We start from the raw sequence: 27,930 nt of genomic DNA, 5'->3' as shown, positions 1-27,930 counted from the left end.
AGAAGAAAATAAAAGAATCATGCTCAGAAATCTCATCCTAAAACATCATAAGAAATCGAATGCCTTCTCGACATCCTAGCAGATTTAAGGTAATATGACCTGCTTAGAACACCTACAGATATTGAACTTTGGGTGCCCCAACCTAGTAATGCAAGTGGCAGTATCTTTGAATCATGCTCAAGTATAAAATACATGTATCACATTAATCTGATAGCCGGCTGACTGACTACGAAATCGTTGGCACACATTAGAAGATCACAAGTGCATCCATGAACAATGTCTCTGCTATGGTTGATGCTATAGCATAAGTAAATTCCCGCTCAATTCCTGAAATGTCCATCAAAATTAGTAAAGAAAGAAGAGTCTCCGATACCATGCCCAGAGTCCTAGTGGCCATGTTAGCGCTCCCAAACATACATGCTTTTGAAAGCAAAAGTATTTAAGCCAGAGTTCATAACATGGTCCAAAGAGGAAACGAGAATGTGGAAAGGACATTTACCCATGATTATCATCATAATGATGAGAACAAGTCAGGCAATCATTAACCTGTAGAAGTTAAACACAATGAAACCATATTTTTCTACATCTTGCAGATTCTTGATTCTGGATATGCTGACATCAAACAAAGGTTGTCTTCCCTGCACGCTCTTGCTTTTTTGCCTGAAAGTATTCCATCAAATGCATCATCAAAACATTGTAAACAAACAAATATTTGAAAGCAGACTAACAAGAACAGAATATACTGATTATCAGCCTAGGATGCAGATGATGTCAAGATAATTGATCCTGTCAAGCTTACCACTCTAAAAGATGCTTGAAGATTGGTTATGCCAACGGGGCATTCTCCTTTCTCATCATAATCTGCAAACTCACCCTCAGACAAATCGACCTCAAAGCTTGTACCACTCAGCTAAAGAATAAAGATTATCAGGTCAAAAAATTAGAACCTTTAACCCACATATATATAGCACATGGCATACATTGTAAACTTCACCCGATATAGATAATCATAAAGATGCACAACAAATTGGTTCCTTAACAGAGGTCAATTTCTAAATGAAGAGACTAGCAACTTTTACCGAGAGAAGCAGGTCATCTAACAAATTTATGAAATAACTCTTACAAGGGTACTACAGCACAGGAACAGGACTCTCAACAAGCAAGGCGGGGCGGGAAGTGCTCCTCATCCCCGTCTCATCCCCCATCCTCACCCTATTCCCCATTTAAACGGGGTAGGGGCAGGACAGGGAACCTATAGGTTTTCAATATTCTCCTAATTAATTCAAATTAATTAACAATTACAAATAATAACAATTGTTAAATGTTGAATCCGTTCCTCCAACATGCAAGCCGTGGGGAGAGAGGTGTTCCTATTGAATGTTGATATTGTTTTATCTGAACCAAATTGCTTGCACTTAATTCGCAATCAACTCGACCCAGCCTGATTTGAATCAGGCGGGTCAGGTGTCCGAGTCCAACATATAGGACCACATATTGATAGGGTGGGGATGGGTACAAGGGCGGGTGGGGAGTGTACTACCTGTCCCCACCACATATCCACGCAGGTAATAGAAACTATCCCAATGCCCATCCTCACCCCACCACACAAGGGATGGATCCCCATGGGTACCCATACCCACGAGTCTAATTGACACCTGTACTTTAAGGTAATACTGAACAGAGGGCTGTCTCATCAATAAAAATGTCAAAAACAAACAAGAGCGAAAGCTTATTAGTTGAGCTACAAGAAACTATGACATTTCAGGGGTTGTTCTAGTCTTCTAGACATGGTTTGCCTTACTGGTCTGTACCAATATATCGATCAGCTATTGGTACAATACGTACCGAGCTATACCAAGCCATACCAAACATACCGACACATGATACATGGAAGCATATCGATATACCGCTCATACCGGTCTCCTGTCAGATCGATACATATTGCCCATACTAAACGGAACACTGTGGTACGACGAACCTTGGTTCTAGCAGCTCATAGAAGTTACGTTTCAGAATATACCAACTTCCAAACTCCAAAAGAAAGTGTAACAAAGAGCTCTAATTGAAGGGGGAAGTCTAAAGCTCATTATGGATATAAACCTAGTAACCTACAAACTTTCATTAAAAAGAATAAAAACGTTTTTGCTAGCTTATGTTTAAATTGAAAAAACCTAAAGAATTCATTATCTTTGATATGGATAAGAATATGCTAATTCTCATTAAAAATATAACTAGAAATGATTTTGCAAACTTATGCTTGGGGCGGCTTGCCTATAATTAAAAAACCAGTCAATATACAGAGAGAAACATACATTCAGCGAAAAAGAAAAAAAATTATATACCAACTAGTCAGTAATGATAGTCATGGCTGATAACTTTGGAACATTCCGATTGGATCCCTGTTAAACATATGTATCTCTACCAGTTTGTTCCTAAAGGAAGGCCAGTGAAATAATTTCCATCATCAGTTTCCAGAAAATGTTAGCCTGTAGGGAATAAGTTTCCAGATGCTATCCTTCCAGTTGCAGAAAGTATAACAACTAACCTATTTTTTAAGCCATCTTTGGATATGAAGTTGTCCGATCATCTCTTATTCCAAGATTAAATTTTGGTTTGCACCATCCAAACTGATCCTTGAAAATTTATATTCACATCACAAAAGCTGTTGCATGGGGATGTGAAGTTCAGAATTACAAAGGCATAAACGTGAAAAAAAAATATAATTGCTGCCATGTTAATTTGTGTGACATTCATAAAAGACATCAGTCTTGTGACAATGTACGTGGTGTAGTACTTAAAGAGGGTATGGGCTAACTGCTAAGCTAGAAAAGTGTTCTACAAAACAGGAGTGCTCTGCTTTTCAATAGCAAATTTACTCAAAAGTTTTAATTATTTAAGAGGATGTGTTTCCAAAAATATCTCTAGAAGGACCATTTTGTAGTGCGAGAATGGTTTAGAAGAGAAATTGACAGCAAAACAATAATTGGCAATCAACCTTGAAGTATCTCAGAATTTTGTATCATAAGATAGAATCCACAGTTCAGTTAGACCACAGTAAGAAAGGCAAGTTCAAAATTCTGAAGACAAGACATGCCCTTCACGGCAAGTTAAAATTTCTGAAGACCAAGAGGAGGCGAAGAGAGCAAGTCCAGATAGGTCTCCTGGATGGTGGACCTTGTGTGCTTCAATGAGTAAGCCTTTTAGCTACTCACTAACATAGACCCAAAGAGTCCGTAGATTAAGTGCATTGATACCTAGAAGATGGACTATTTTTTCGGACCAGAATATTAAACGGTGGAGATTGTAGGAGTGGATGTCTAGTATGTCAATGTCGTTGCATATCATGTACAGGGACTCGAGCAATAGACAATTTTTAAAAAAGACTTCAAGAATGTGCTCCACAATTTCAGACTACTCAATCTTGAATATATGTATGTATATGTATGTATATATATGTGTATATACATGTATGTATATACATGTATATATATACATACATATATATACATATACATATTCATATATATACGTATACATATATATACATATACATATACATACATATACACACACATATATATATATATATATATGTGTGTGTGTGTGTGTGTGTGTGTGTATATATAGAGAGAGAGAGGGAGAGGTGCAATACCATATAACCCAGACCTTCATGGATTATTGATTATAAGAAGAGTTTTCCTTTATTGAGAATTTATTAATTCTCTCTTCTTATTAAAAAAATACAAATTACTTTTTATATAATTATATCTTTGAAAATTGAAAAGCACCATCGTCTAGATGAACCTTGATGAAAAGAACCATTATCTAGATGAACCTTGATGAGAAGCACCGTCATCCAAATGAACCTTGATGAAAAGCACTGTCATCCATATGAACCTTGATGAAAAGCGCCATCATCCAGATGAACCTCGATGAAATGAACTATCATCTAGATGAACCTTGATAATCTCTATTGAGATTAGTCTTTGCTAAGATATTCCAGTGGTTAATGTATTATTGGCATAAGTAATGGGTTTTAGGTTCGAGTCCATGTTTAAGCATCTTGTACACAGTTTAATGTAATGAAAACTTCTTCCAAGTTACAAAAAAAAAAAAAAAAAAAACTTGATAAGCTATAAGGGGGAAGAAATGTATTATTCCCAAAATCTAATGATGTTAGAATTCCTGAATTCCTGTATATAACGTGAAATTGATAATTTATACAAATGAACATATTATTTATTTAAGTTGATGAAACAAAGAAAAAGAAAGCACTGATGTTGATGCAGGAAGCTTTCATGTGTCAATTTTCATGGTTACAGATTTGGTAGATGATAACTGTTTTCTGACGGCAAAATAGGGCAGCAAACCAAAAACTAGGTCAGCATTCTCATTAAGCAGGGCTTACAAACTAGATACAGCATGTCACCAATTTATTGTGTGAGGAACCATATTCAAGACAGAATTGTTAACATTTTTCCTTCTAAAGAAGGAATCCAAAAAGAAGCTCATAACTTTTTGTTGGCAGTATATACACCAACATTAGCAAGAGGCCACTAGAATTTTCAAAACAAAGAGCCAGAAAATTAAACAAGGCATTGATCACAAAGGTGCAGAGTCCAAAGCTATTAAACAAGGAGCCAGAAAATCAAGGGCTCGAGAACAATTTCTGCAAAAGATTAGAAACCAGGGATACTCACAGATTCTGCTTTCCATCCATTTTCAAAAGAGAAGTTAACAGGTTCAAAGCCCCTGCAGTCAAAGACCATCAATTTGGACCTGATCCCAGCCTGGCTACGTTCAATTGTCAATGGTTCACCATGTCCAGGAACCATCTGAATTGTTCCGTCTCTCCCACAAAGCTTGCACTGCAAGACAATCAAATTGGTTACTGTAAGCTGGAATTGCATATCGAAATTATTAAGGCATGAAAGGCATGTGTAATATTTCAAATTAAGTTAAGACACGAGTTATACCAGAATTTTGCTCTGAAACAACATATTAATCATAGGCCATACATCATACTAGCGCTCAATAATAAAGCAATCAATAACAAGTGAGCAGCCATAACATAACCAAATCACATTAGCATGATTTTTTGGTACTGCTTAGTTTCATCTTCATTTGTTGCACCACTCCAAATTCTAGAAAATGCTGATGCAATGTGCCAATTGCTCACTTGTTGTGTGCTTGTCAATGCATCTAGAAAAAAGTTCATTCATCGGAAGAGGAAAATGTGACCCTTATTACATCACAACAAATATCCAGTGAACATGTAACATGAACACAACTCCACAAGTTGCCTTCTTACGGACATCAAAATCTGCTCAGAGTAAGATTTCCTGCAAAGGAAATTTCATTTTACAGGAAAAGTAAAGTTTCTAAAGTTTGCCCATGAACTAAAACAAGGATGACTGAGAACTATTGTGGGTTAACATTTCATATTACAGTAACACATCATATCTATTCTATGGACTATCATCCTGAAACAAATGAGAATAGAAGTCGACAAGGCTATGAACCTGTTATACTTGCAAGCTTAATATGAAATGAGCTTATATATCTAGAGAGATAAACAAGGCTATGGAAAGGGAAGCTTATATGGTGTTTTGGCTGAAAACTTTTTTTTCACTCCAGTGGTGGAAGGTGTCACTTTTGTGTTCAGAAAAATCATCACTAGTAGTTTCTTTAAAGGAATCTCTTAGCAGCAAGATACCCCTTTTTTTTTTATTAAGCTGCATGCAAAATTGAATAATTATCATTTAACTCTGCACTCTGCAGTCAACTTTACCAAAGCCTTATTCTCAATCATCACATTTAGTAGTTCAGTGGTTTCATTCAAAGCTTTGCAGTCTTTTTTTTCTTGTCATGTTTCCTATTCACATTGTAAAACATTTTTTTTCTGCTACTAGATGCCTCAAGGACTTGCTAGAGTGCCTTTCGTTAAAAAAGTGACTCTCAGTCCAAATGAACTCTCCCGATCAAAACATGCAAGCCAAATTTTACAAGTAATTATTGCATATATCAAAGAAAATATTAATTCAGTTGGAAAAGCTATACCAAAGAAGAAAAATGAATTTTTAATTTATCTAAATAATTTAGCTATCGTCAAAATGATTTACCGCATTATGTAGTCTTCTAACACAGCATGAAGATTAGTATTTTTCTTATGTAAAATAATCAAATTAAAAGTCTTCTAGGGTTTTGCTTCATCCCTTGCCTGTTCCATGACTTCCTACCCTCCTAGAGTAAGTTGGCAACATAATTCCATCAAGAGAAACAGTACCACGCTCCATATACTACATGCTTCACTGGGAGAAACAAAAAGGCAAATTTATAGATGTTCTCTCTGTTGTATTCTCCACAGGAAAGAAAGCTAGTACCTAGCAAAGAGCTTAGCACTAAGCATAAGAAAGCAAGCCAGCATGATGGTGCTCAGAAACTAATTTTCAAAGCAATATTCTAGGCAGCATCCCTGAAAATAAATACTAGAATAAACATGAAGGCATGTTTAGCCTAGAACCATATCTACTGCCATTATCTAGTTGCCAAAAGAGGAGATTTTAACTAATCCAACAGGTAAGACAGAGCTAAAACAAACAAAACCAAGTAATAACTTGAGATTAGTCATAAACAGAACCATGCTCATTATATGGCTTCTCAACCACATCAAATCATAAAGCCAAAATATGACCCATGAATTCAAGAAAACGTACCCAAAATTACTGCTTTGAAATTATCTAACATATATTAATTAGAATAGGGCAGTATTAATATAGGCGAACCTAATAGAAACATGACAATTTATCACACTGACCACACGTCACAAAATGCTTCATGGAATTTGCATGATCACATTGAGAGACGAATGAATACGATAATTGTGCTTCAAAGCCAACGAATATAGATGCCTATGCATAACGGAAAATAAATCCTAGACTCCCTAAGATGTACAAGAAGAAACTCTGCCCTGAGTTTTACCGGGCATTTTTCTGGTTGATCATCGAACCCAATGATGTTGCTTTAACTTTGACTGATGATTTATTCAGAAGCATGTATCGTCGACACAGCTGTTGAGGAAGAAAGGAGATACAAGTTGCATATGCATCACAACTACAGTACATGCTAACTTGGAAATCCACAATTTCCACAATCAAAGAAGAAAATGGAAGGCATCAAAGGAAGACGATGTACCTTCTGCACGAGATTGGCAGTACCCCTTCCATTGGGGAGCGGGACCGATTCAGACAGCACCACGCAGGTCTCCTTCTGGCTGATCTCCCCACAGTTCTCGCACTTCACCTGATCTCAATAATAGCAAGCAATCCCTTATATTCGATCCAAAACCAGCGAGATCGGAACTACAAGGGGTCAACCAAGGAGGAGAGTAGCGGAGACCTTGAAGTAATATGTGTAATTGGGATCGCTGCAGCCGTCCCGCTGCTGGAGGTTGGTAAGGTTCTCGAGCTCCGCAGTGTAGTCGAGGATGTAGAACACCATCGTCGCGGAGGTGCAGAAGAATGCGAACTTAGGGTTTCCTTCCGGATTCGAGAGGAGAGGAAGAGGAAGCCGTGGGCGTGAGATGCAAGCCACCGAACAAAGCGAGCGCGAATGGGCCGCCGGGTTAGTTAACATTTACGTGAGACGCCCACGGAATGTAATTGAAATAAAGCATGATGAACTGAAATTAGACCGGCCCGATATGATCGGACCGGAGTTCTATATAATTCGGATGGAGTAATACTGTCCCCTATGCATGAAAAGAACAACCAAAACGCTGCAACAAACACTCACTCATCAAAGAGGAAGGAGACTTATTATGACATATAAAGTCTCTATAAACAATTTTGAATTATTATCTGACAGCATATATCATATCGATAAGTTAAGTTGTTTCAATGCAAAAGATCCATCAACTATTAATAATTAAAATATATATTTTTTATTATAGAAAGTTTTTAGTGTCACGGGCTTATTTAACGGGCCGGGCCGGGCCGGGCAGTTACGTGTTACGTATTCTTTGCCTTCACGGGATGCACGTCCTCCTGTTTAGAGCCAGCAGAGTAGGAACCGAGTTGCGCCGCCTCCCGTCTCGAGGATCCTGCAGAGGAATCGAGTCGCGCCTCCCCGAGCAGTTCTCCTTCAGGTGCGTCTCTCTCGTTTTTCTGATATCTTCGACCGATTGATTGCTCATTCCCGACAAATCGCCATCTTGTTTTCGTTCATCAACCGATCGGTGGCACTGGGTTTCGTCTAGGGGCAGATCAAGTTCACGTCATCGCTTAATCGCTGCGTTCTTTATCCCTTCATTCCCTCTCCCTTTGTCCTCTTTAACCTGTCGTAGGTGCTTCTTTGGCCTCGTATCTATTTCTTCTCTCGTTTGACCGCCAGATCTGTTTGGTTTTCCTTTTCTTCTTTAGATTTACGGCAAATTTCGACTCCATGGTACGGGGCGTAGAGATCTGAAACTCTTGGTATTTGATTAGCAGATCTGATTCCTGATTCGTGGGCGTTGATACTGTTTCGTGGGATTTTGTCCTCTAATTTGTTTCTTTGATTTCTGCTTTCAGATGGAGATGGGCGTGAATCCGTTCGTGGCCCAGTTAAGATTAATCATGTTAGAAACTAAGAAAATATTGAAGGAATTATTTTTTTGTTAATTTCGAATGTTAAGATCGAAAGGATTGTTAATTTCAAGAATATTATAATAAGTTTTTTTTTTGGTTAAGAGTTGCAAGTTGATTTTTTTTCATTATTTTTCTCGCATATGTAATTAATTTTGGTAATACGCACACAATTAGGAAGTGGCAAGTTGAGTATAGCCTATCTATCACTTGTGTTATTGCAATCGAAGGCCTTGTGCCGAGGGTCAACAGAGAATTGACCTTCTTTTAATGCATCCCACAAATTTCTTTAACAGTATGTTTCGTTTGGCCTCTTTGCTCACAGAGAGTAGTACTCTAATAATTTATCTTCCTCGTCAATTGGACGTTACAATTATGACAAAAACTTTGATTATTTATAATAATTGTCTGACTGAGGGAGAAGCAGATCGAGCTATCTTCTAATAATGTTTGCTTTTACTTAAATGTCTATGTGCAATGCAGTTTCTCTATCATCTTTTTGCATGTTACAGATTAGGCATTGTACACAATTCTATCGTTGTAGTTTGTATTTCATAATTCTAGTTAAACTGCTCATCTTCTTTAAGGTTTCGGTACACGTGATATGCCTGATAATGTACTAATACATTGAACTTCTTTACAAGTTGAACTAGATATTTGTTTAGTTGATTTGCTCAATTTCCTGTGAGTTACCATCTTTATGTGTGCAGTTTTCAATTTCTCAGCTTCTAATGCCAGTGTTACTGTCTAGCCAATATTAGGGGGTATAAATCCAAATTAATATAAATCCTGGCTGTCTGAGTTATATAACTTAATTCTTTGTGTTTGTCATTTAAACTTCTATTTTATATATCTTATATTCCTCCCTAGGGAACCACACTATCGATTAAAGGAATCTTGGTGTGCTTGATAAATTTACCTGTTGTAAGTTCGATACGAGATTCTATATTTTACGTAATTACACTATATCATGCCTGCTTAAGATCCCCAGTAGTAATTCCATTCAATCGAATCGTTACCTTATGTTAGTTCCAATTCTTTTAGTTGGTGGAATGTAACTGTTTCTGCTATCCATATCTTAGTAAGCAAAAGCTTTAGTTTTTTATGAGTTAGACAATTTGTTACAGTGCCCAGCATCAATATACTGGTCTAGTGTACGATGTTACCAGAACCAGAACATAAAGTATAGTAATGTGAAGCTTGCACACTGACAATCATAGCTTGCACAAAGGAACTAACCAACTTGGATTTGGTGATAGTTCACTTGTGATTACTGGTGTAGATGTGGCTACCTGGATATCCTTTTCTGCAATAGTGTGCAAGTCACTATGTCAACAACACAAATAAACCGATTTGCACAATCGGAACAAAAATAAAAAATATTATATCCTTCCTGAATAGAATGATTTATATTCTTTCTCGGTCTTACATTATTATCCGTTTTCTAGATATCCGAGTAAAGATGGTGGCTAATGGCGAAGCACCAGCTAGGGGCAGCGCGGCAGCAGCTGCAAGCATACGGAGGAGGAGGACGGGTGGTGCTGGTGCAGCTGCAGGTGCCAATACGATGCTCCAGTTCTACACAGATGAGACAGCCGGTCGCAAAATGTCACCCAACACCGTCCTCATCATGAGCATTGGGTTTATTGCTATCGTTGCTGTCTTACATGTCTTCGGCAAGTTGTATCGTGTTCCCAACTAGTCAAAGAATATCCCAAGTTTTGTAATTTCCTCAACTTTGACCAATTTAAACATATCAAAAAGCTCCGACCGACCGTGGAAATGCAATAATCAAATAGCATCCGTTATTCTAGTGACCTTTACAGATTGCATTGCCTTCTTTAAAATGATTGGAATATTAAAATTATATTGTTTCAGCTTGATCTTTGAGCAGCAGGGCACATCCTTGACCTCCAAAATTACATCTTAATAGGAGTTGATCGTCCTTGTATTAAATAGAACAGTCAAGTAGTATGGTAACATGATTTTATCCATCTTATTTGCGATGCATATGCGCACACATTATGACAACAAATTGGTGACTTTTTTGTGTGTATGGTTACACTTGGTAGTGGTCTTTGCTTTCTGATGTATACACCCATTCATTTCCCCTCTCCATGATATGATTTATGAATGGAAACCTAACCATATCGAAAGAGCATGTTGAAGAATTAGATTTATGTAATTACTTCATATTACTGTCGAAGTACTGAGATTTAAAGTTTGTAGCAGAAATTACATGCATATCACATAATTTAATGAGATAATGTTCACTATAAAAATAAATGGACTTGTTATTTTTATAATCTGAATTTAAAATAAATAAATTGCTTAAATTATAAATCATATATTATATTTTTTTATAAATCAAGTGAGTTTTCAAATAATTTCTTCAACATCATGTAAAGGATGAATATAAGAATCAAGACAAAATGAATCTTTCTTATTTGTGAAACTTTATGTTATAATATCAAAAACATTTATCTCAGTAAAGACACCTTTGTAGGTTAATTGTTTTGATCCTGATGTTCTACGATGCTACGATACACAACATCTATAAAAGAAATTCCAACAACATGATCTCATAAGCAACTATCACATTCTCCAATTGCTTTTTGAAGCAAACCAGTTGCTTCCATCCAGCTTGGTGCTCATAAAAAGCTCCAAATATTAGATTATGTGATCCAATAAATCATCCTAAGATATTTTTTAGGCTTAATTAGATTCTCATTCAAGATAATGACTAATGGAAATTGATTCTTAATCTTAAAGATGGATTATTTCAAGTTATCTCTTTTTAAATGTTATATAAGGAGAACACCTCCTTTAATTCTAAAACCATTCGTTTCTAATATTATGAGATATGAAAAGAGAAAATAAAGACATGATAGTATTTCTGGATATATTTTTAGATTTCAATTACTGAGATTTAAAGTTTAAGATAGAAATTATATATTATATCACATAATTTAATGAGATAATGTTAACTAAAAAATAAACAAAATCGATAAGATTGATCATTTGATATCCTACCAGAATTCAACTTTTTTATTATTATAATTCAAATTTAAAAATTCTAAAATTATTTAAATTATGAATCAATATCATATTTTCATGAATTAAGTGACTTTTCAAATAATTTCTTCAATATCATGTAAATGATGAATTCAATATAAATTTTTAAGATATAAAATTTAAAATATTAAGAATAATTAATTATAAAAAAATAATCTATAATTAGCCCGATTAGGATACCATGGGAACGGTATAACGTGCTATCGATGCTAAAGCACAAAAGCAAGACATGAGAAATATGATCATAATTTCTTCTTAAAAAAAATATAAATCGAAATTCGTGGAATGATTTAATTGCCAACTCATATAATATAATATAATCTCAGAAATATTTCAAAATTAATCTCGGAAACGAGTTCTGAGAAATAATTATACTGCAGAACACGCGACGGTGGCGAACCCCATCCTCCCGTCGCAGGCTATCAATGGACATCTATCTACCCTCACGAGACGGAGACAGGACTCGTGTAGTGTCCTGTCGGTTATCGAAACCGCGGCCTATATTGGATCAAAGCGTCCTCGACTGGGGATTCCCTTCCGCTTCCCGATCCCGCTGAAACCCTAATTAGTGGAGCGATTTCGTTTGATTTGGAGACCCTAGGGCTCCGATCGACCTCAGATTCCATCTATACTGCCATCGATTGATGGGTGACGATCTCGTTTCTTGTCTCCGCGTCGTCGATTTATTGGGATTTTCTTCTGGCCTCGGGTGAACCGGTAGTGCTGCTTCGCGACATCGGCGGCGGAGGGGGGATTCTGTTACGAGTTTTGCTGTTCGGGTTACAACTCAGCTCGATTTGGGTGAGTCTCCTACTTGTGACTGTGGTCGTCGGATGGAACCTCGCGTTGGGAACAAATTCCGCCTCGGTCGCAAGATCGGGAGCGGGTCCTTTGGGGAGATCTATTTAGGTATGTAGTAGCTTTCTCCTCTTGATTGCTTCGGTTCAGAGCTATTCTCTGTAGTTTTTCTGTTGCAGGAACTCTAAAATTTGCTCCTCGGGGATGTTTGTGGTTGTCGTCTTGGTTGCAGGTACAAATATCCAAACGAACGAGGAAGTCGCAATTAAACTCGTAAGTGTAGCTTGTAGTCTCATCTATTTGCTGCCGGGAGTACGTCTTTCTGTTCGAAATTTTCAGTTGCTAAGGTGTTCAGTTAGATCGACATGATAGATTGGTATACAGATGATTTAGATTGGTCCATCAGCTTATTCTTGGCTACAGACTGTTTTTTTTTAAACATGCTACGATCTGGCAGCATTACTAGTATCGCTTGAAGCTCCCTCTTCACTTTTCCATTTGCTTTTTTCTGTTCTTTCTGTAATTTCACCATATTCTTCTATGTTTGCTCTGTATAATGAATATTTTTCTCTGTCGTTGATACTCATTTTCTGTTGAGTCCTCATATCCTGCATCGGTGGAAGTCTCATCTAACAAGGCCCCCTTATGTATCAGCTAAAATTTAATGTAGTTTGATTGAAGTTTAAAAATTTTATCCTCTGAATAACTTAATACTTGCAATGGTCTGGATAAATTTTTTCCCTATGAATTTTCCTATTTATCAGGAAAATGTCAAGACAAAGCATCCCCAATTGCTATATGAATCAAAGCTGTACAGGATTCTGCAAGGAGGAAGTAATGAAAATTTTGATTCCTTTTATTGTCTGGTGGTTTGGTTTTACTTTCTTAATCTGCATTGTTTTCTTTTATTTATTTGTTTTGGCAGCTGGAATTCCAAATGTGAAATGGTTCGGTGTTGAGGGTGACTATAATGTGCTTGTGATGGACTTATTAGGACCAAGTCTTGAAGATCTTTTTAACTTTTGCAGCAGAAAACTCTCTCTAAAAACTGTTTTGATGCTTGCAGATCAAATGGTATGTTGTTGCTGTAATGCACATTTCTGAATTGACATGATATCCTGCTGTTCAATATTGGGAATATGCTTGATGTGTCCATATCACCAAATCCCTCTTATTGGCAGCTTCCGCCACAGTCCTTTTTTTAGCATGTCTGATGCTATCACTTGATGTTTAGGTCTTTTCTACTCTTCCTTTTCCATTATATAAAGAATTCCTCTTTATTGGATATCTATCATATTCTTGTTTCCTAGCAACTCCATATGCATCAAATCTTCATTTTGTCGTCGAATGAATGTTGTCTTTTCTTGAATTACTCCTTATCTTTGCCTTGTTTACCATAATGTGCTTATAATACTTTCGACTTTGCCATGCTAATTATGCATCTTCATACAGGCCCAACATTGTTGAATGGGGTTGTTTTGATTGCTATAATTTGCCATATCTAATGTAATATGATTTTCTGTGTCAGATTAATCGAGTGGAGTTTGTGCATTCTAAGTCCTTTTTGCACCGAGACATCAAACCAGATAATTTTCTAATGGGTCTTGGTAGACGTGCTAATCAGGTGTGCATCTAAAATTCGAACTTTTACTGTCTGCTTATTAATTAATAATTGGGTTCATCTTATGCTCTACTGAGTTGACTTTTGTATTTCCATCTAGGTGTATATTATTGATTTTGGCCTTGCCAAGAAGTATAGGGACACTTCAACTCATCAGCATATTCCATATAGGTAAGATACAATCGACTAAGCAATTTGCTTAAGTATTCTGTTTTAGCTATTGCATCGACGTTCGAGTGGTAGACTTGTAAGTTTAGCTTTTTAAATCTCTCCTACATAATTTTCTATGAGTTGGGCTGTTGTCTTCAAGATGGAGGCCAATGAAGATAGTGTTATATATAATTTAGATGTGTAGTATGTTGATTTAGGATGCGGTAAAACTATCCGCTCCTTGTACATGTAGAGCTAGGAGACAATAAAGTTAGTCCTTGATGCTTCACAAACATGATTAATGATGAATCACTTAAATGGAAAATTGACACTAGTCAATATGACCAAGTGCACCTAAATTACCTATAAATGAAAATCACTTCTTTTTTTGAACTTCTGCTTATTTAACCACTGTACCTATGATGAAACAAATTTAAATGTTCATTTATAATATTTTGACCTGATACATAATTTAACATCATCCAAGTACATTGCGTTTTTACAGCACGAACTTTTTGTATGTTTGAATCAAGATCAGGTGTTTGGATTACATGGTGCAAGATTTAGTTTTGGATCAGTATCATTCACACTATCCTTTCTTTTTAAAATTAGTAAGCACATCATCCAAGTTCCACGGATGGGGTTTACTATAAGTCAAAAAACTTCTTTTACCTGGAGTTTGAATCTCACTGGTTCCAGCGTAGTCTTCTGGTCAACTTGATCATTGAATTAGTATGACTGATGTGGTATTGCTTAGGAGCTATTCAGATCATATTGAATGTGCTATTTCTGATCAGAAGTTGCCTTCTTTTTCTTTCTTGTGTTATAACTACTCACAGAGAGAACAAGAACTTGACTGGGACAGCAAGGTATGCAAGCGTGAACACACATCTTGGCATAGGTATGAGAATGTTTTCTTGTTTCTTTATTCTATTAGCATCTGCTTTTATAAGTTGATTAGTTTTAGTTTTTGGCTATTTTACTAGTATCTTCTGTATCTTCTGTGTCTTTGAAATTGTGTGGTTTTCTTGAATCTAGATTCTGACTGTTGTTTTTCCTCTGCTAAGAACAAAGCAGGAGGGATGATTTGGAATGTCTTGGATATGTTCTTATGTACTTTTTAAGAGGAAGGTCTGTTCTTTTGCATCTCACTGGTTCTTTTATGTCAATTGTGCATCTCACTGATTCCAGCATGGTCTTTTGGATTTCACCATAATTCATTTTTTAAGTTTCTAATGTATTTCAACTAGTGGCTTTTGTTTTTGTTTTTTGTGCTTTCAGCCTTCCATGGCAGGGTCTGAAAGCAGGAACCAAGAAGCAGAAGTATGAAAAAATTAGTGAAAAGAAAGTTGCCACGTCAATTGAGGCAAGCTCTTATATATGTCATGTCTTCGGGCTTTTATTCCTTTTGCCGATGGTTTTGATGATGGAAAATTTCTTGTTCCCTTAGGCTTTATGTAGGGGATATCCATCAGAGTTTGCCTCATACTTCCACTATTGTCGTTCACTACGATTTGAGGACAAGCCTGATTACGGATATCTCAAGAGATTGTTTCGTGACCTTTTCATCCATGAAGGTTGGTTCACCTCCTATATATGTCAAGGATCGAGAATTTCTTCTATGGAATGACATGACTAATAGAAGTGAAGACTTTGTGAATCCATTGTAACAATCATTTTTTTTAATCTATTGTCTGCAGGTTTCCAGTTTGATTATGTATTTGACTGGACCATTTTAAAGTATCAGCAGTCACAGATGTCTGGTGCTCCTCCACGTGCTATTGTTAAGTCCAATGCAGTTATTTATAAGTTTATTCCTTTTTACTTCCTGAACAAGTGGATAAGCTTTTCTACTATTTTTAGGGTTCAAGTGCGGAACCTAGCTCTGGCTTGGTTCCTGCCATTGCCAATGATAGGCAGTCAGGTGATCTGCTCTATTTCATTTCTGCATTCATCATTTCTTATATCTGTTGATTTGATGCTTATTATTGCTTATAATTGACTCCATTTCTAATCTTCTAAGAAGCTATTGCTTGTTTCTTTAATTTTCCTTTCTTGCGCTTGGCTGTTTCATTGGCTTATGCTAATTGGTTGGTCAACTCTTAGAGTCCACCTTTGTTTTGGTTATTATATCCATACTGCACAGCTCTCAAAGCACAATTGTTTATAATCCATTACTATTGCTAGCTTATTGAAAAGAATTTAGTTATCCCATTTTCATAGCTTGTAGGTTTACCTTTTTAAGATTGTGTTTAGGTGGTGAGGAAGGACAGACAAGTGGTTGGTTGGCAATGGACTCTTCTCATCGTGGACAAGTTACACAACCAGCTGTAACTGTAGGCAGCTTATCAAAGCAGAAAGCTCCTATGGGGAATGATCCATCCTTCAGTAGAGAGGCTATTGTGAGTTTATTTATCTGACAGTACTTATAAGATTATAATTGTCTGAACTCGATCTTAAGCCTTCAATGCCAGGCCTTGTTATCTATCTAGCAAATGACATGTAAATGTATGCCTAGTAAGTGAGGCTCGGGCAAGGGAACATTTCCCTTGACTTATTATTGTTATTTCTTAAATGTTTTCATCCTTTGTGAATCATATGGTTAATGTAAACCATTTCTTCCTCAAAAGACTGTAGGTTATTTTAACTATTTTTTGTGCCAAGTCTTCAAAATCTTTTATCTAGAGTCTGGCAGAAGTCTAAGATATCTTTTAACTTGATTTTTTTTAATCTAGATTGCCTTTCAAATCCTTTTAAGAGTTTTGACTTCCTAGTTTTACTACAGTTGTAGTTGCTCCATTATTTGGATTATTAATATCAGAAGACATCCTAGGAGTGTAACTAAAATTCATCTAGAAGTTTTTGGTTGAAAGAGCTCAATAATCTATATAAGAATTATGATAGAGTTTTTATACTATTCATATGTTTAATATTTATCTAAGTACCGCTTGGGATTTATACTCTTTTAAGAGCCTATTTAAGTTAGAAGTAGGCAAGCAGCAAGTTGTCAATAATGTCTAGTATTTTTAAAGAAATTGTCATGGATCATTTATTATGACAATAATAAAAAGGAATAAAGGAAACATGCATATAACTGTGTTGTCTGCATATGTGGTCCACCTGCACGACAAGGCCATGTTAACTTTACATTAAGTGATGATGAGTGTTCTTTACGTTCTCTGAACATTGATTAGCTATTTTGTGTATCATCTGATTTTTTTTATGATTATATGATGCTGGTGAGGATTTTATTATGCTTTTGATTCTATAATTTAATTTGCTATGTCTTTCTTTAGTTTTTTTCTTTTTGATCCTTATGCATTGTTCCTAGCCTCTAGTTCTTACTCCAGGTGCATGGTTTGCATAAATGCAACCTGTTTCTCTGGGTTACTCCAACTTCTTATTTCCTTAATTCTTTATACTTTGTCAATCTTCCTCCTGTTCTACCATGTCCCTATTGTATGATGGTTCCCTTCATTCTGTCACCATCAGAGCTGTAATGCTTGCTTTCTGCATTAAAGGCATGCATGCACATTTTTCCCATGGTTCTGTGAGTAATTTATAGGTCCAGAGAACCATGCTTAATTGCTGGAAATCAAATAATGGCCTCATGTGACTCTGACTATTACAGGGAAATTTGTAATCAAAGTTCACCATGACATAAATGGATTTTAAGGAACTTGAATTGTTAAAAATACTTGTATAGAAGTAAGATTGTGAAAGTGCAGCTGTTATGTGGAAATGATAAGTCGAAGCTTACCATGTTCTTTATACTACTGTTGGTGCTCAAAGTTTACAATGGTCTTCTAGCTTCAAAGTTCAGTCTCAAGTTGATCATCTGTTCTACTACACTTTAAAGCGAGGTACACGTGTTCAATTTTCATTAAGGTTAGTTGATCATGTAAAATTATCCATCCTTAGTCAATGACTGAGTTTGCTATCGATGATATATTTATTGATTTTAGATTGCTTGTAGCTTTGTCAAGGGATTTCAAAAGTTTAGATTTCTTGTGATTCATGAAACCCCAGATGCATGATTCTTCTAATACAGCCTTGTGATACATATATTGATTAATTTGTGTAATTCCTGATCTCGAACGGGTGCCTCTTAGTTTTCCAGTTCAGCATTTTTGGGACGGTCAAGCGGATCATCAAGGCGAGCTGCTGTTTCTAGTAGCAGAGACATCCTGGGCAGTGAGGCAGATCAAACTCGTAGTCGTACTGCAGAGGCCAGTCCAGGGACATTCCGTAAGGTGTCAAGTGCCCAGCAAAGCTCTCCAATTAGTTCTGCAGAGCACAAACATACTTCTGGACGGAATTCATTTACAATTAAGAACTATGAGACCACACTCAGAGGAATCGAGGCCTTTAATTTTGACAGCGAGGAAAGGGACCAATTATAGCCGCAACCTCTTTTACATTCCTCCGTTGAAATCCATAAACTGAAGTGAGAGTAAACCTGGCACGGTTTTTCCCTTGTGTCATGAATGGGGAGCTACTTCTGAGTCGCTACGATTTGAAGCTGCTGATATTGAAGTGCCCACGAAGATGAAAAATGATATTGGGTCGAATCATCCCAGTAGCTGTTTGTATATTAGCCTAGGATATATGCTATGCCTCCGCTCCCCTGCTGTGTGATCCGTTGCCCTTGTTATCTCGTTATAATTCTTGGTGTTCATTGTGCTGATCAACATCACCTTTCAAGATTTACTGTGGACACTTTGCCTTCTACACGTGTATTAACCATGAGCCAGTTGTTGACTGTCTTTATAATTATACTGTTCGGGCTTTTGATGTTTATTAGCTAAGGTGGACGCTTGGTTATCCTGACATGTACACAAAGCACTTGGATCTTTCTTTGATATTAAATATTAGCCGCTGATAAACCAGTCTTTGTTGGATCTTTCGTTCTTGAACCTAGGATGATCTATGAACTCTTCAAATATTGTTATTCATTTTAAGATAGGTGGGAACTAGTTGTTCATTGATGTATTGGTGTAATACTTTGGGAGTACGTAGACGCTGAACAATTTGCAAGTAATTAGGTGAGCTCGAACAGAAAAATGGCACAGCATCAACTTCTCTAGCTAATGGCACACAAGTCGTAATAGATCGTATATCATGTGGGCTCTTTCTCTACTTGAAGAGAATATTCGGAACTCAAACTTTGATGATTGCACACAAGTCACACTATATCAAGTACTTCCAATGCCATACCAAGAATTTACATCAAAAGACATTGCCTAAAATAATGCCAAGCAAATCAAGTGAACTTATCGAAACTAGAGTGTGTGGCATTTGCTGGCTATGACTACTGTCGATTGGATGTTGAAGGCCATGGAGAGTGTTGTCATAGTTAACGGTGAGGACGATGGTTGGAGGTCAAGTTGATCGCGATCAAGCTGCTAGTCGGTGTACAATCGTGCGTGGGCGCGATGGCCCGACACGGCAACGGTGAGGTTGCTAGTCAATGGCCTGAGAACAGTCATACTATCATAGGCGGTAGAAGGCTGGTGCACCATCAATAAGTCCCACGCGCATGGGTTCAACAAAACGTAATGGTAGCAGTTGAGAGAGGTTTTAGGGCTCGTTTCATTTTTAACTAAAATAATATTTTTATTACTTAGAAATTAGATAATTTTAATTTTGTGTCCTTAAATTTATTTTTTTAATTATACCTTTCATAAATCAAATATTTTCATTATATATCCTAAGCAAAATTATAATTTTTTCCTTTAAAAATTAATTTTTTTAACTTATATCCTTACTTATAAAATTAAATAATTTAATTTATTATTAACCTAATCGATGATAGTTGAATTTTATAATTTAATATTCCTAAAAAATAATAAATCAATAGAAGTAAAAATCTTAAAATTTAACCATGATATTGAGTAAATACAAGTTGATACTCTTTTATCATTTTATATTCAAGATATTGTTGTTCCTCAAATCATTAAAAGAATTGATAAAGGTGAATAATAAAAAATATTGATTAACTCCTATACGATATTAATATTGTCACAAACAATCTGGTAGAAGATCTAAAAAGAAAAAAAGACTTATTATTTTTTATTATTATGTGATATATGTATAAGAATAAAAAAGATCTTTTATTGTTTTTACAACTTATGAAAAGTAATAACTCTAAAAGATGATATAATGCAATGAAAAAAAAGTTAAAATCAATAGACCATAATGGTGTCTGATAATTCATTGAATTACTTAATAATTGTAAAAAAAATATCTTATATAAATTTGACTCAAATGATAACATTAAACGATATAACGGTCAAACTTGTGATTAAAAATTACTCATAAGGAATATATCAATCATAATGAAATATTTTTTCTGATTTTTTAAATGAACTCGCTAAGAATCGTTATGAAATTAGTGGCTTATGACTTTAAATTGATGTGAAAATAAATTTTCTGAATAGAGAACTAGATTTATATAGATTAGCTTAAATGATTCAAATCTAAGAAATATAAAATTTAAAATACAAATTTAGGAAATATATTTATGCTCATAAATAAGCTTTTATATAATGATATATAAAGTTTCTAGATATCATTACTTTCTTTAGATTTAAGAAAATACTATTAATCAGTATTTATATATGAAGTAGAAGTAAGTTTATTATATTAGTTTGGATAATATTTTTCTTGCCGGTAGTGATCTTGATTTATTATACCAAATAAAAAATTTAACAAGAATTTTAAAATAATTGATATAAATAAAGTGGCTTTTGTTATTAACATTAATATATTTTAAAAAAATAGATGTTAAAGTTTACTAATATTATCTTAGAAATGATACATTGATTGAGTATTAAAGAGATTTAGTATACAACTTTGTTCATCAAATGATAAAAGTAAAAAAATTCAATCAAAACAAGTGTTTTTAAAATAACATAGAAATAATCAAACAAAGAAAAATATTCATTTTTTTTTGGTAAGTAAAGAAAAATATTCATTATGTATGCATAGTTAAAAATCTATTATATGCTCAAGTCTATACCAGACCAAATATCAATTTTATACCTGAAATACTTATAGATATTAGAATTACCTAGGAATAATACACAAAAAATAAAAAATAATAAAATATCTAAAAGGGATGAAAGATTGTATGCTCACATGTATGAAATTAGATTAGCTTGAAATGATGATATTTTTAATTATTTATTCTCTAAATTACCTTGATGATATGAAGTCTATTTTATATTTAATAATTATTAGTTGAAAAGATAATTTATAGGAGAAAATAAAAAATAATGTATTATATTATCAAAAATAAAAACTGATTTGGTAGTATACTTTGTCACCACTAATCAAGCTTTATAAATGCGAAATTTTATCTTAGGATATGGTCATCAAACTTAATTGTCAAGTCGTTGAAGATATTTTATGTTATATCATAATAATTTTCTTCTCTAAAAATAATAATATGCATTATAGTATAAAGTATTTAATAGTTATAGAAAGAGTCCATAAATAATTAATATCAATTAAGAACTTGAGTTTTACTATATTAATTATTGATTTATTCACTAATGTTTTGTAGTCTAAAATGTTTGAAATATAGTGATTTATGTTTGAATAGATATTATAATTGATATTTTATTTGTATAATTAAAGTTATTTATTTTTACTATCTTGTTTACTTTTATATATGTACATATTATAGTATAATAAGATTATTTTAACAAGATAAATTATAAGGATCATTTTGGACTATATTAGGAAGAGCTAATTGTATTATGGTACATAGAACAAAGTATAATATTTATGACATAATCATTATAACTCGTATTAATAGTCAAACTTAATATGATATTATTATATGTATTAGCTTTATTTGCTTATTTTATAAAATTCATATGCACATATAAAATATTTTTTAAAGTTTCAAAATCAAATTTAATTAAAATTATTTTAAAATAAAAATTTATTTTATTTATTTTAGTTTTAAATTTTTAATATTTTATCAATTAATGAGCTAAATGAAAGAATGCTAGTATATGTGATCCTCTCTAAATTTATAAAAGGACACAATCTCTACAAAAATTAGTTATTAAGATATTATAAATCTTCTCTCTTCTTCTTTTTATTCCTAATCTATTATATTATATGCAAATCGGTATCGGTATAACTTTCAGGTTTGATAACAGTAGTACATTTGTATGCATCGATGCATTGTTATTTAATTTTAATTTTTAAATATTATTTTTATGCTTGCAGACTGTTCTTCTTCATGCTTTTTCTTTTACTCCTAGACATTGCATTTGACATTTTAGAAGAGGAAACTGTAACATTTGTGCTAATTTGGGAAAACTAAAGGTACGGAGAGTAGGAATCATAGTGAACATTGAGACGGCTGATTCCGAGTCGACGTCTCCGACTCTTCCGACTCGAGAGTTGGATTGGGCACTTTGATTGAGACGGCCGATTCCGAGTCGGTGTCTTCGACTCTCCCAAGCTGAGAGTTGGATTGGGGACGCTGATTGGCTACCGTGGAGGGCTAATGGCGGTCTCTCCAAATCCTATACGGGATAGAACTCCCACGGGTTCCCCTCATCCGAACCGTCCCTCGTCCGACCGTCCATTCATGAAAGAAAACCTTCCTGCTTCGACGATATCTCGTTCGCTCCAACTCCGAATAAGTGTTGGGAAAGTATTGCCTCTTAACACCAAACCCCTCGCCTCCTCCATAAATACTAGTTTATCTCCTCTTTCCTCAAGATTCTTTCCTTCTTCCTCTCTGTCTCACGGTAGTCTCGAGTTTGGATATCAGCGATGACGAGGTACACCGACGGCGAGGATTGGTACGACTGCACAGAGTTTGAGGGGATCCTCTTCACCGTGACTGCCGACGAGAAGGTGGCCATCGTGGACGTGCTCCCTGCTGCTGAGGTCGCTGCCAACGACAAGGCAGAGTTGCAGCATCCTACTGTTGTGGTGATCGTCATGGAGACAGAGACGTACTACGATGGGAGCACCGGTTTATGGAAGCATTTCTTCGACGTGGAGTTGGATGATTCGACGTTGACGCTGAAAGTGTCCGTCTCCGGGAGGCACATCAAGGAAATCGTTCACTTCGGCTGAAGCTTTTCTTCCTTGATCGCTGATCGGATCGACTCCCGTGCATGCATCTGGCGACGCTCTTTGCGACTTCTGCCACCGTTTTCTGTTTTCTTCTTCTTTACGATTCGCCAATCACGGTGGGAAGCAGATTTTGTTCAGTTCAGCGTAGTTCTTTCGACATGAACTTAATTTTTGGAGCTCTACGATCTCTCGACATGAACTTAATTGTTCAGTTCACGGCGAGACACCCACCTTTCAGTGACATATCGTTCTGTTCTTAGATGTTACGTACGCAGTGTGCATGTTCCTAATTTTGGATCCTGTCGACGTTGACAGAGGTATGCATGGTCGTGGTCAAACCAATGGGCGAAAAGAGAGGGCTGGCGCTTGCCATGGATCGCAAAGTTGACCCAGTCAATCTCCTTCCTTCGGCTGATACGGCACATTATCACGTAGTTGCTATTTTGACCATTCCTCCTCTTGTTCTTGCCCTCTTCTTCTTCCTCCGTTCAGTTTTAAGCTGACCTACAGAGACCCTCCCTCCTGCCTTCACCGTACCGGAGAGAGAGAGAGAGAGAGAGAGAGAGAGAGAGGAATGGCTTGTCAGAAGCTGAATGCGGTGCTGCTCCTGTGCACACTACTGGTTGTTTCGCACGTGGGGAGGAGCGAGGCTGGCCAGAACTGCTTCTGCGAGTGCATGAAGAAATGCATTCCGGTGGGGATGCTGAGCCTGGAAGAATGCGCCAAGGAGTGCGACGAGGCATGTAGGAAACTAGGGTTCGACGGGGAACCTCGAGGAGGGATGGAGTTCTGTAGAAAGTTGGGAAGTTAGACCATCATCTTACCCTGCTTTGCATCATCTCCATGCTTCTGTTTGTGAGTGTTTGATGATTTCTGCCCCACCCCCTTCCGTTTATGCTTGAATCCACCGTGTTCATGTCGCATTCATCTTGCGGTTTGCATTCTACGTTGGTTTTCTGATCACGCGTCACCACCACAATCCCTTTTTTCCCGACGAGTTACGATGATCGTGAGCAGAGAGGAACAACAAAGAACATCAGAAGATGCACAATTTTTTCTCTAGCTTGAGGCCTAATTAATCCATGCAGAAAACAATGAAAGAAAACCAAAATACAGAGACTATCTTTGCAGGTGTTGTGGTGTTGTTCCTTCCATTCATATGGAATGAGATGGTCTCGTGAAAGCAAATGGCGTTGTCACAAAGAAACTAAACATTTATACAAAGAGACTTGACATTTATGATATGAACATCGTCACAAAGAAAGATCCAACATCTTATAAATCCCCCTACTCTTTGAAACCAAGATCAGACATGTTCCTTGACAACAAATTGATTCTGCAAGCAAACCAGAATGTGAACTGTTTGCAGGACCTCATACTTTTCGCTGCACAAATAAGCGCACAAGCAATTTGTCGATTTATGGGAAACCAATCAGCAAAACTCACATAGAACTTTACAGCTAATCTCTCTTTCGGCTACGAGGAGAGCAGAATTTACCAAAACATTTTGCAAGGAATTCCCAGAATCCATCTTTCTTCTTTTGTGGCGTACTGTTGGATTCATCTTTTGGATGTATAGTGTCCACGATAGCTTCGATTTCTTCCTTGGCTCGTTCAAACACGTTTGGGCCTTTGACTTTATCAATAGGAGTGTCCTCATCAATATCATCACTCATGCCATGGGTCTCCTTATGATGTGTTTTCTCCTTGTGCAGAGGTTCTTCAGTCCCTTCCTTTGACCCTGTAAGTAAATTGGGTGATTTCACATTGTTTATCATGAAAAACAACAAAGCCCAGTAGAATTAGGTGATTAGTCTACCACATACTCTCATCAACTAAGATAATAACTAGAACCAGTAACAAATCCAATAACATTGGACTATCTTGACCAAGCACCACTCTAACCCCAACCAGCTAAAGAAGATACCACCGGTAGACAACCAAAGACAACTATCAAGTTATTTTATTACAGAGGAAGAAAGCTTGTCAAAATATAAAAAAAGATAGGTGTTCCTTTTCTCAAAACTAATGTTACAACATTAGAACAAATCAGATACCACCAGCTAATGCAGATACCACCGGTAGACAACCAAAGACAACTATCAAGTTATTTTATTACAGAGGAAGAAAGCTTGTCAAAAGTCAAAACTATTAAAACAAAATAGTTGTTCCTTTCCTCAAAACTAATGTTACAACACTAGAACAAATCAGATACCACCAGCTAAAGCAGATACTGCCAGTTGACAACCCAAGACAACTATCAAGTTATTTTATTACAGAGGAAGAAAGCTTGTCAAAATTATTATAAAAAAATGTGTTCTTTTTCTCAAAACTAATGTTACAACATTAGAACAAAACCTAAGAATAATACAACATGATTTCAAGCAGCATGCACAAGTCAACATAGACCGCCAGCCGATTTAGATTAATATCTTTTATATGAGCTTCAAGTAATCATGAGATATAGAACGAGATTTATTAAAATCCAATGTAATATTTTGATAAATACATCTAGCTGATTCTGATAGTGAAGTCTACCTTCCAACTTAAACAAATTCAGTGGGAGATCCTATCTGAATCCCACTTCAGAAATTAAAGAGAACTAAGTGCCAGTGAAGTAAGCATAGCAGCAATCTCTGATGAGCCAGTATCTTAAGTGAACTCACGATGAAACTCCTAAGTACTTTGATAATCTATTTACTCCATGAAGGAAATTACGGTGTGCAGGATAATAGAAATAATCTTTCCTATCTTCTATCACAGGAATCCTCTTGCCAAGAAGGAAATCCAAAAATCACTCTCAAGTTTTTGGTGCGGGGAATTGAGAGTTTTTCATTTGACTAAAATAGTCTCATTAGCATGGCCATTCCTGCAAAGCGCATTCCCTTACTTGCCTTTGATCAACCGGCCTGAAACAAAGAGACTCGATTATGTATAGAGAATTACCATCTTTCTTTGCATGTTGCTCATGATCTGGGGTTCTCTTCGAGTGGATAGTCTCTACAAGGGCCTCGATCTCTTCCTTTGCTCGTTCAAACACATTGGGAGCTTTGACTTTGTCCATCGGTGTGCTCTCGTCGATGTCATTGCTCCTTCCATGAGTCTCCCAGTCATGGGTTCTATCCTTATCCATGATCACTTGTGTCTTCTTTCCCCCTCTAGTAACGATCAAAATCCTTACACTCCCTATCGATTGGGTTCCAAAAATCATATCACCATTAGATCCTTGGAGGAAAAAACACAAACAGAACATCGGTCATGTAAAAAGATGCAAACAAATCTGTAATGTAATGGAAAATACGAACTTTAAATTACAATATGCCACTAATGAAATATTGATATATTGATAAGCACTGAAAAAACAAATGGATAAAAGGAGCAATCTCTGGCCAATCAATTCTTTCAGAATCATAATGCAGACTTCGAGAAATAATAAGCATAAACGACTCGACTCTCATCAAAATCGATGATCATTAGAACACAATCCACTCCAGAAGGAAGAAAAGAAAACGATTTTGACCTTTGGATCATTCGCCACGTGAGATAAGAGGCAGTAACTTCGAAGACAATAGGTTCAACACCGCAAGAAGAAGGCAACAGGAAGGCCCTAAAACCGGACCGAGTGATAATTGGAGTTTAGGATGGGAGCGATCACCTGGTCTTCGATCGACGAAAGAACGGATTAGGGGAAGCTCCAGAGATGGGAGCTGGTTTATAAACCTAAAGATGCGTTCGCGAGAAGCTGCGAGGTGAGTTACAATTATATTCTTTGTTCCGACCTTACTTTCGTACGAAAGAAGATGCGACCGCAATTACCTGCGAAACGTTGTTGGGGTTTTGAATGCGTCTGCGCGTTGCCATCCCGGCTGGCATACGCGGCTTCTCTCCATGCTCAGTATCATTTCGACTAATTTTGGCACTCCATTTGGCCATTAAGGCTACTAAGGTATAATTCTTGCTCTGCTACTACGATAAATAAAAGTTGGATGTGGTTAGACATATTCTGATATCACCTCGTGATAATAATCAACAGTCAAATCAATATCAATGTGGAGCAAACTAATACGGTGCATTGCATCCATACTACTCTCGAATTCAAATGGGATGATCGTTTGCTCTTACGTTGTCTGACGTCGTACATGATGATACTATAAAGTATAAAGTCATTTCAGAAAGCTTGGATCGATGCCATGCAGTGTCAATCCATGCACACGCCCGCATAGAAGGTAACGAGTCGATCGTCCGAGGAGTATTAACAAACCATATATGATCGATCATCTTTCGCAGGTATAAAATCTAACCTCCTGATTAGTATCAGGAGTAAAACTTTGAATACTCAAACCTTTAGACGAGTCGAGTCAAAAAATCCCCTCTCTTGACTTCGGCTTGTATGTTAAAACTTGGTAAGGAAGGAGCAATAACCTGACAGGGGATATCGAATCAATTATGAAGATGAAGCTTGGACACAACTTGACGTTGACCACTCTGCACACTCGGGATCGAACCAAGATGTACTGACCCATCGACCATGATATAAAGTTGCTCAACATGATA

General features: G+C 36.2%; 4 protein-coding genes across 6 annotated transcripts; 2 read left to right on the top strand and 2 right to left on the bottom strand.

Moving 5' to 3' along the window:
- Positions 1 to 174: 174 nt before the first annotated feature.
- Positions 175 to 7,634, bottom strand: LOC103992709 (uncharacterized). 2 transcript variants are annotated; one of them, XR_010488873.1, is made up of 6 exons: positions 7,399 to 7,634; positions 7,195 to 7,302; positions 4,701 to 4,868; positions 800 to 910; positions 500 to 660; positions 175 to 327 (listed from the first exon to the last, which is right to left on the bottom strand). XR_010488873.1 is itself a non-coding variant. In XM_065118564.1 (5 exons), exons 1-5 carry the CDS (start codon positions 7,498 to 7,500, stop codon positions 619 to 621), a joined length of 531 nt encoding a protein of 176 aa, XP_064974636.1. In that variant the 5' UTR covers positions 7,501 to 7,634; the 3' UTR covers positions 415 to 618. The 2 variants fall into 2 exon arrangements, 1 of the variants encoding a protein (XP_064974636.1); XM_065118564.1 differs by lacking the exon at positions 175 to 327 and having other exon boundaries at positions 415 to 660.
- A 379-nt stretch (positions 7,635 to 8,013) lies between these two features.
- LOC135616248 (protein transport protein Sec61 subunit beta-like) lies at positions 8,014 to 10,437 on the top strand. The gene is made up of 2 exons (XM_065115441.1): positions 8,014 to 8,146; positions 10,073 to 10,437. The coding sequence occupies exon 2, from the start codon at positions 10,087 to 10,089 to the stop codon at positions 10,324 to 10,326; it is 240 nt and encodes a 79-aa protein (XP_064971513.1). The 5' UTR covers positions 8,014 to 8,146; positions 10,073 to 10,086; the 3' UTR covers positions 10,327 to 10,437.
- Positions 10,438 to 12,072: 1,635 nt separating this feature from the next.
- On the top strand, positions 12,073 to 19,071 carry LOC135617861 (casein kinase 1-like protein 2). 2 transcript variants are annotated; one of them, XM_065118563.1, is made up of 14 exons: positions 12,073 to 12,608; positions 12,730 to 12,770; positions 13,262 to 13,331; positions 13,423 to 13,571; positions 14,026 to 14,121; positions 14,219 to 14,289; positions 15,108 to 15,169; positions 15,336 to 15,399; positions 15,550 to 15,634; positions 15,719 to 15,845; positions 15,969 to 16,051; positions 16,132 to 16,192; positions 16,525 to 16,670; positions 18,389 to 18,584. In XM_065118563.1, exons 1-14 carry the CDS (start codon positions 12,533 to 12,535, stop codon positions 18,440 to 18,442), a joined length of 1,185 nt encoding a protein of 394 aa, XP_064974635.1. In that variant the 5' UTR covers positions 12,073 to 12,532; the 3' UTR covers positions 18,443 to 18,584. The 2 variants fall into 2 exon arrangements, with proteins under 2 accessions (XP_064974635.1, XP_064974634.1); XM_065118562.1 differs by having other exon boundaries at positions 12,076 to 12,608; positions 18,381 to 19,071.
- Positions 19,072 to 24,706: 5,635 nt separating this feature from the next.
- On the bottom strand, positions 24,707 to 27,065 carry LOC135617860 (uncharacterized). The gene is made up of 3 exons (XM_065118561.1): positions 26,897 to 27,065; positions 26,323 to 26,562; positions 24,707 to 25,117 (listed from the first exon to the last, which is right to left on the bottom strand). The coding sequence occupies exons 2-3, from the start codon at positions 26,507 to 26,509 to the stop codon at positions 24,837 to 24,839; spliced, it is 468 nt and encodes a 155-aa protein (XP_064974633.1). The 5' UTR covers positions 26,510 to 26,562; positions 26,897 to 27,065; the 3' UTR covers positions 24,707 to 24,836.
- Positions 27,066 to 27,930: the final 865 nt, after the last annotated feature.

This window comes from Musa acuminata, chromosome BXJ2-7 (assembly GCF_036884655.1).
Source record: "Musa acuminata AAA Group cultivar baxijiao chromosome BXJ2-7, Cavendish_Baxijiao_AAA, whole genome shotgun sequence".
NCBI classification, from domain to species: Eukaryota; Viridiplantae; Streptophyta; class Magnoliopsida; order Zingiberales; family Musaceae; genus Musa; species Musa acuminata.
The sequence above is the reverse complement of the archived record's forward strand: the minus strand, read 5'-3'. Positions and strand labels throughout refer to the sequence as shown.

Bases quoted from the DNA above. Each gene is read 5' to 3' on its own strand.
- LOC135617860 (XM_065118561.1), bottom strand. From the start codon at position 26,509: ATGGATAAGGATAGAACCCATGACTGGGAGACTCATGGAAGGAGCAAT. The intron at 25,118-26,322 runs GTAATTCTCTAT...ATTTACTTACAG, and splicing joins GCAACATGCAAAGAAAGATG to GGTCAAAGGAAGGGACTGAA.
- LOC135617861 (XM_065118562.1), top strand. From the start codon at position 12,533: ATGGAACCTCGCGTTGGGAACAAATTCCGCCTCGGTCGCAAGATCGGG. The intron at 12,771-13,261 runs GTAAGTGTAGCT...CCTATTTATCAG, and splicing joins AGGAAGTCGCAATTAAACTC to GAAAATGTCAAGACAAAGCA. The intron at 15,170-15,335 runs GTATGAGAATGT...TCCTCTGCTAAG, and splicing joins GAACACACATCTTGGCATAG to AACAAAGCAGGAGGGATGAT.
- LOC103992709 (XM_065118564.1), bottom strand. From the start codon at position 7,500: ATGGTGTTCTACATCCTCGACTACACTGCGGAGCTCGAGAACCTTACC. The intron at 7,303-7,398 runs GTCTCCGCTACT...TATTGAGATCAG, and splicing joins ATTACACATATTACTTCAAG to GTGAAGTGCGAGAACTGTGG. The intron at 661-799 runs GTAAGCTTGACA...GAATACTTTCAG, and splicing joins TTCAAGCATCTTTTAGAGTG to GCAAAAAAGCAAGAGCGTGC.
- LOC135616248 (XM_065115441.1), top strand. From the start codon at position 10,087: ATGGTGGCTAATGGCGAAGCACCAGCTAGGGGCAGCGCGGCAGCAGCT.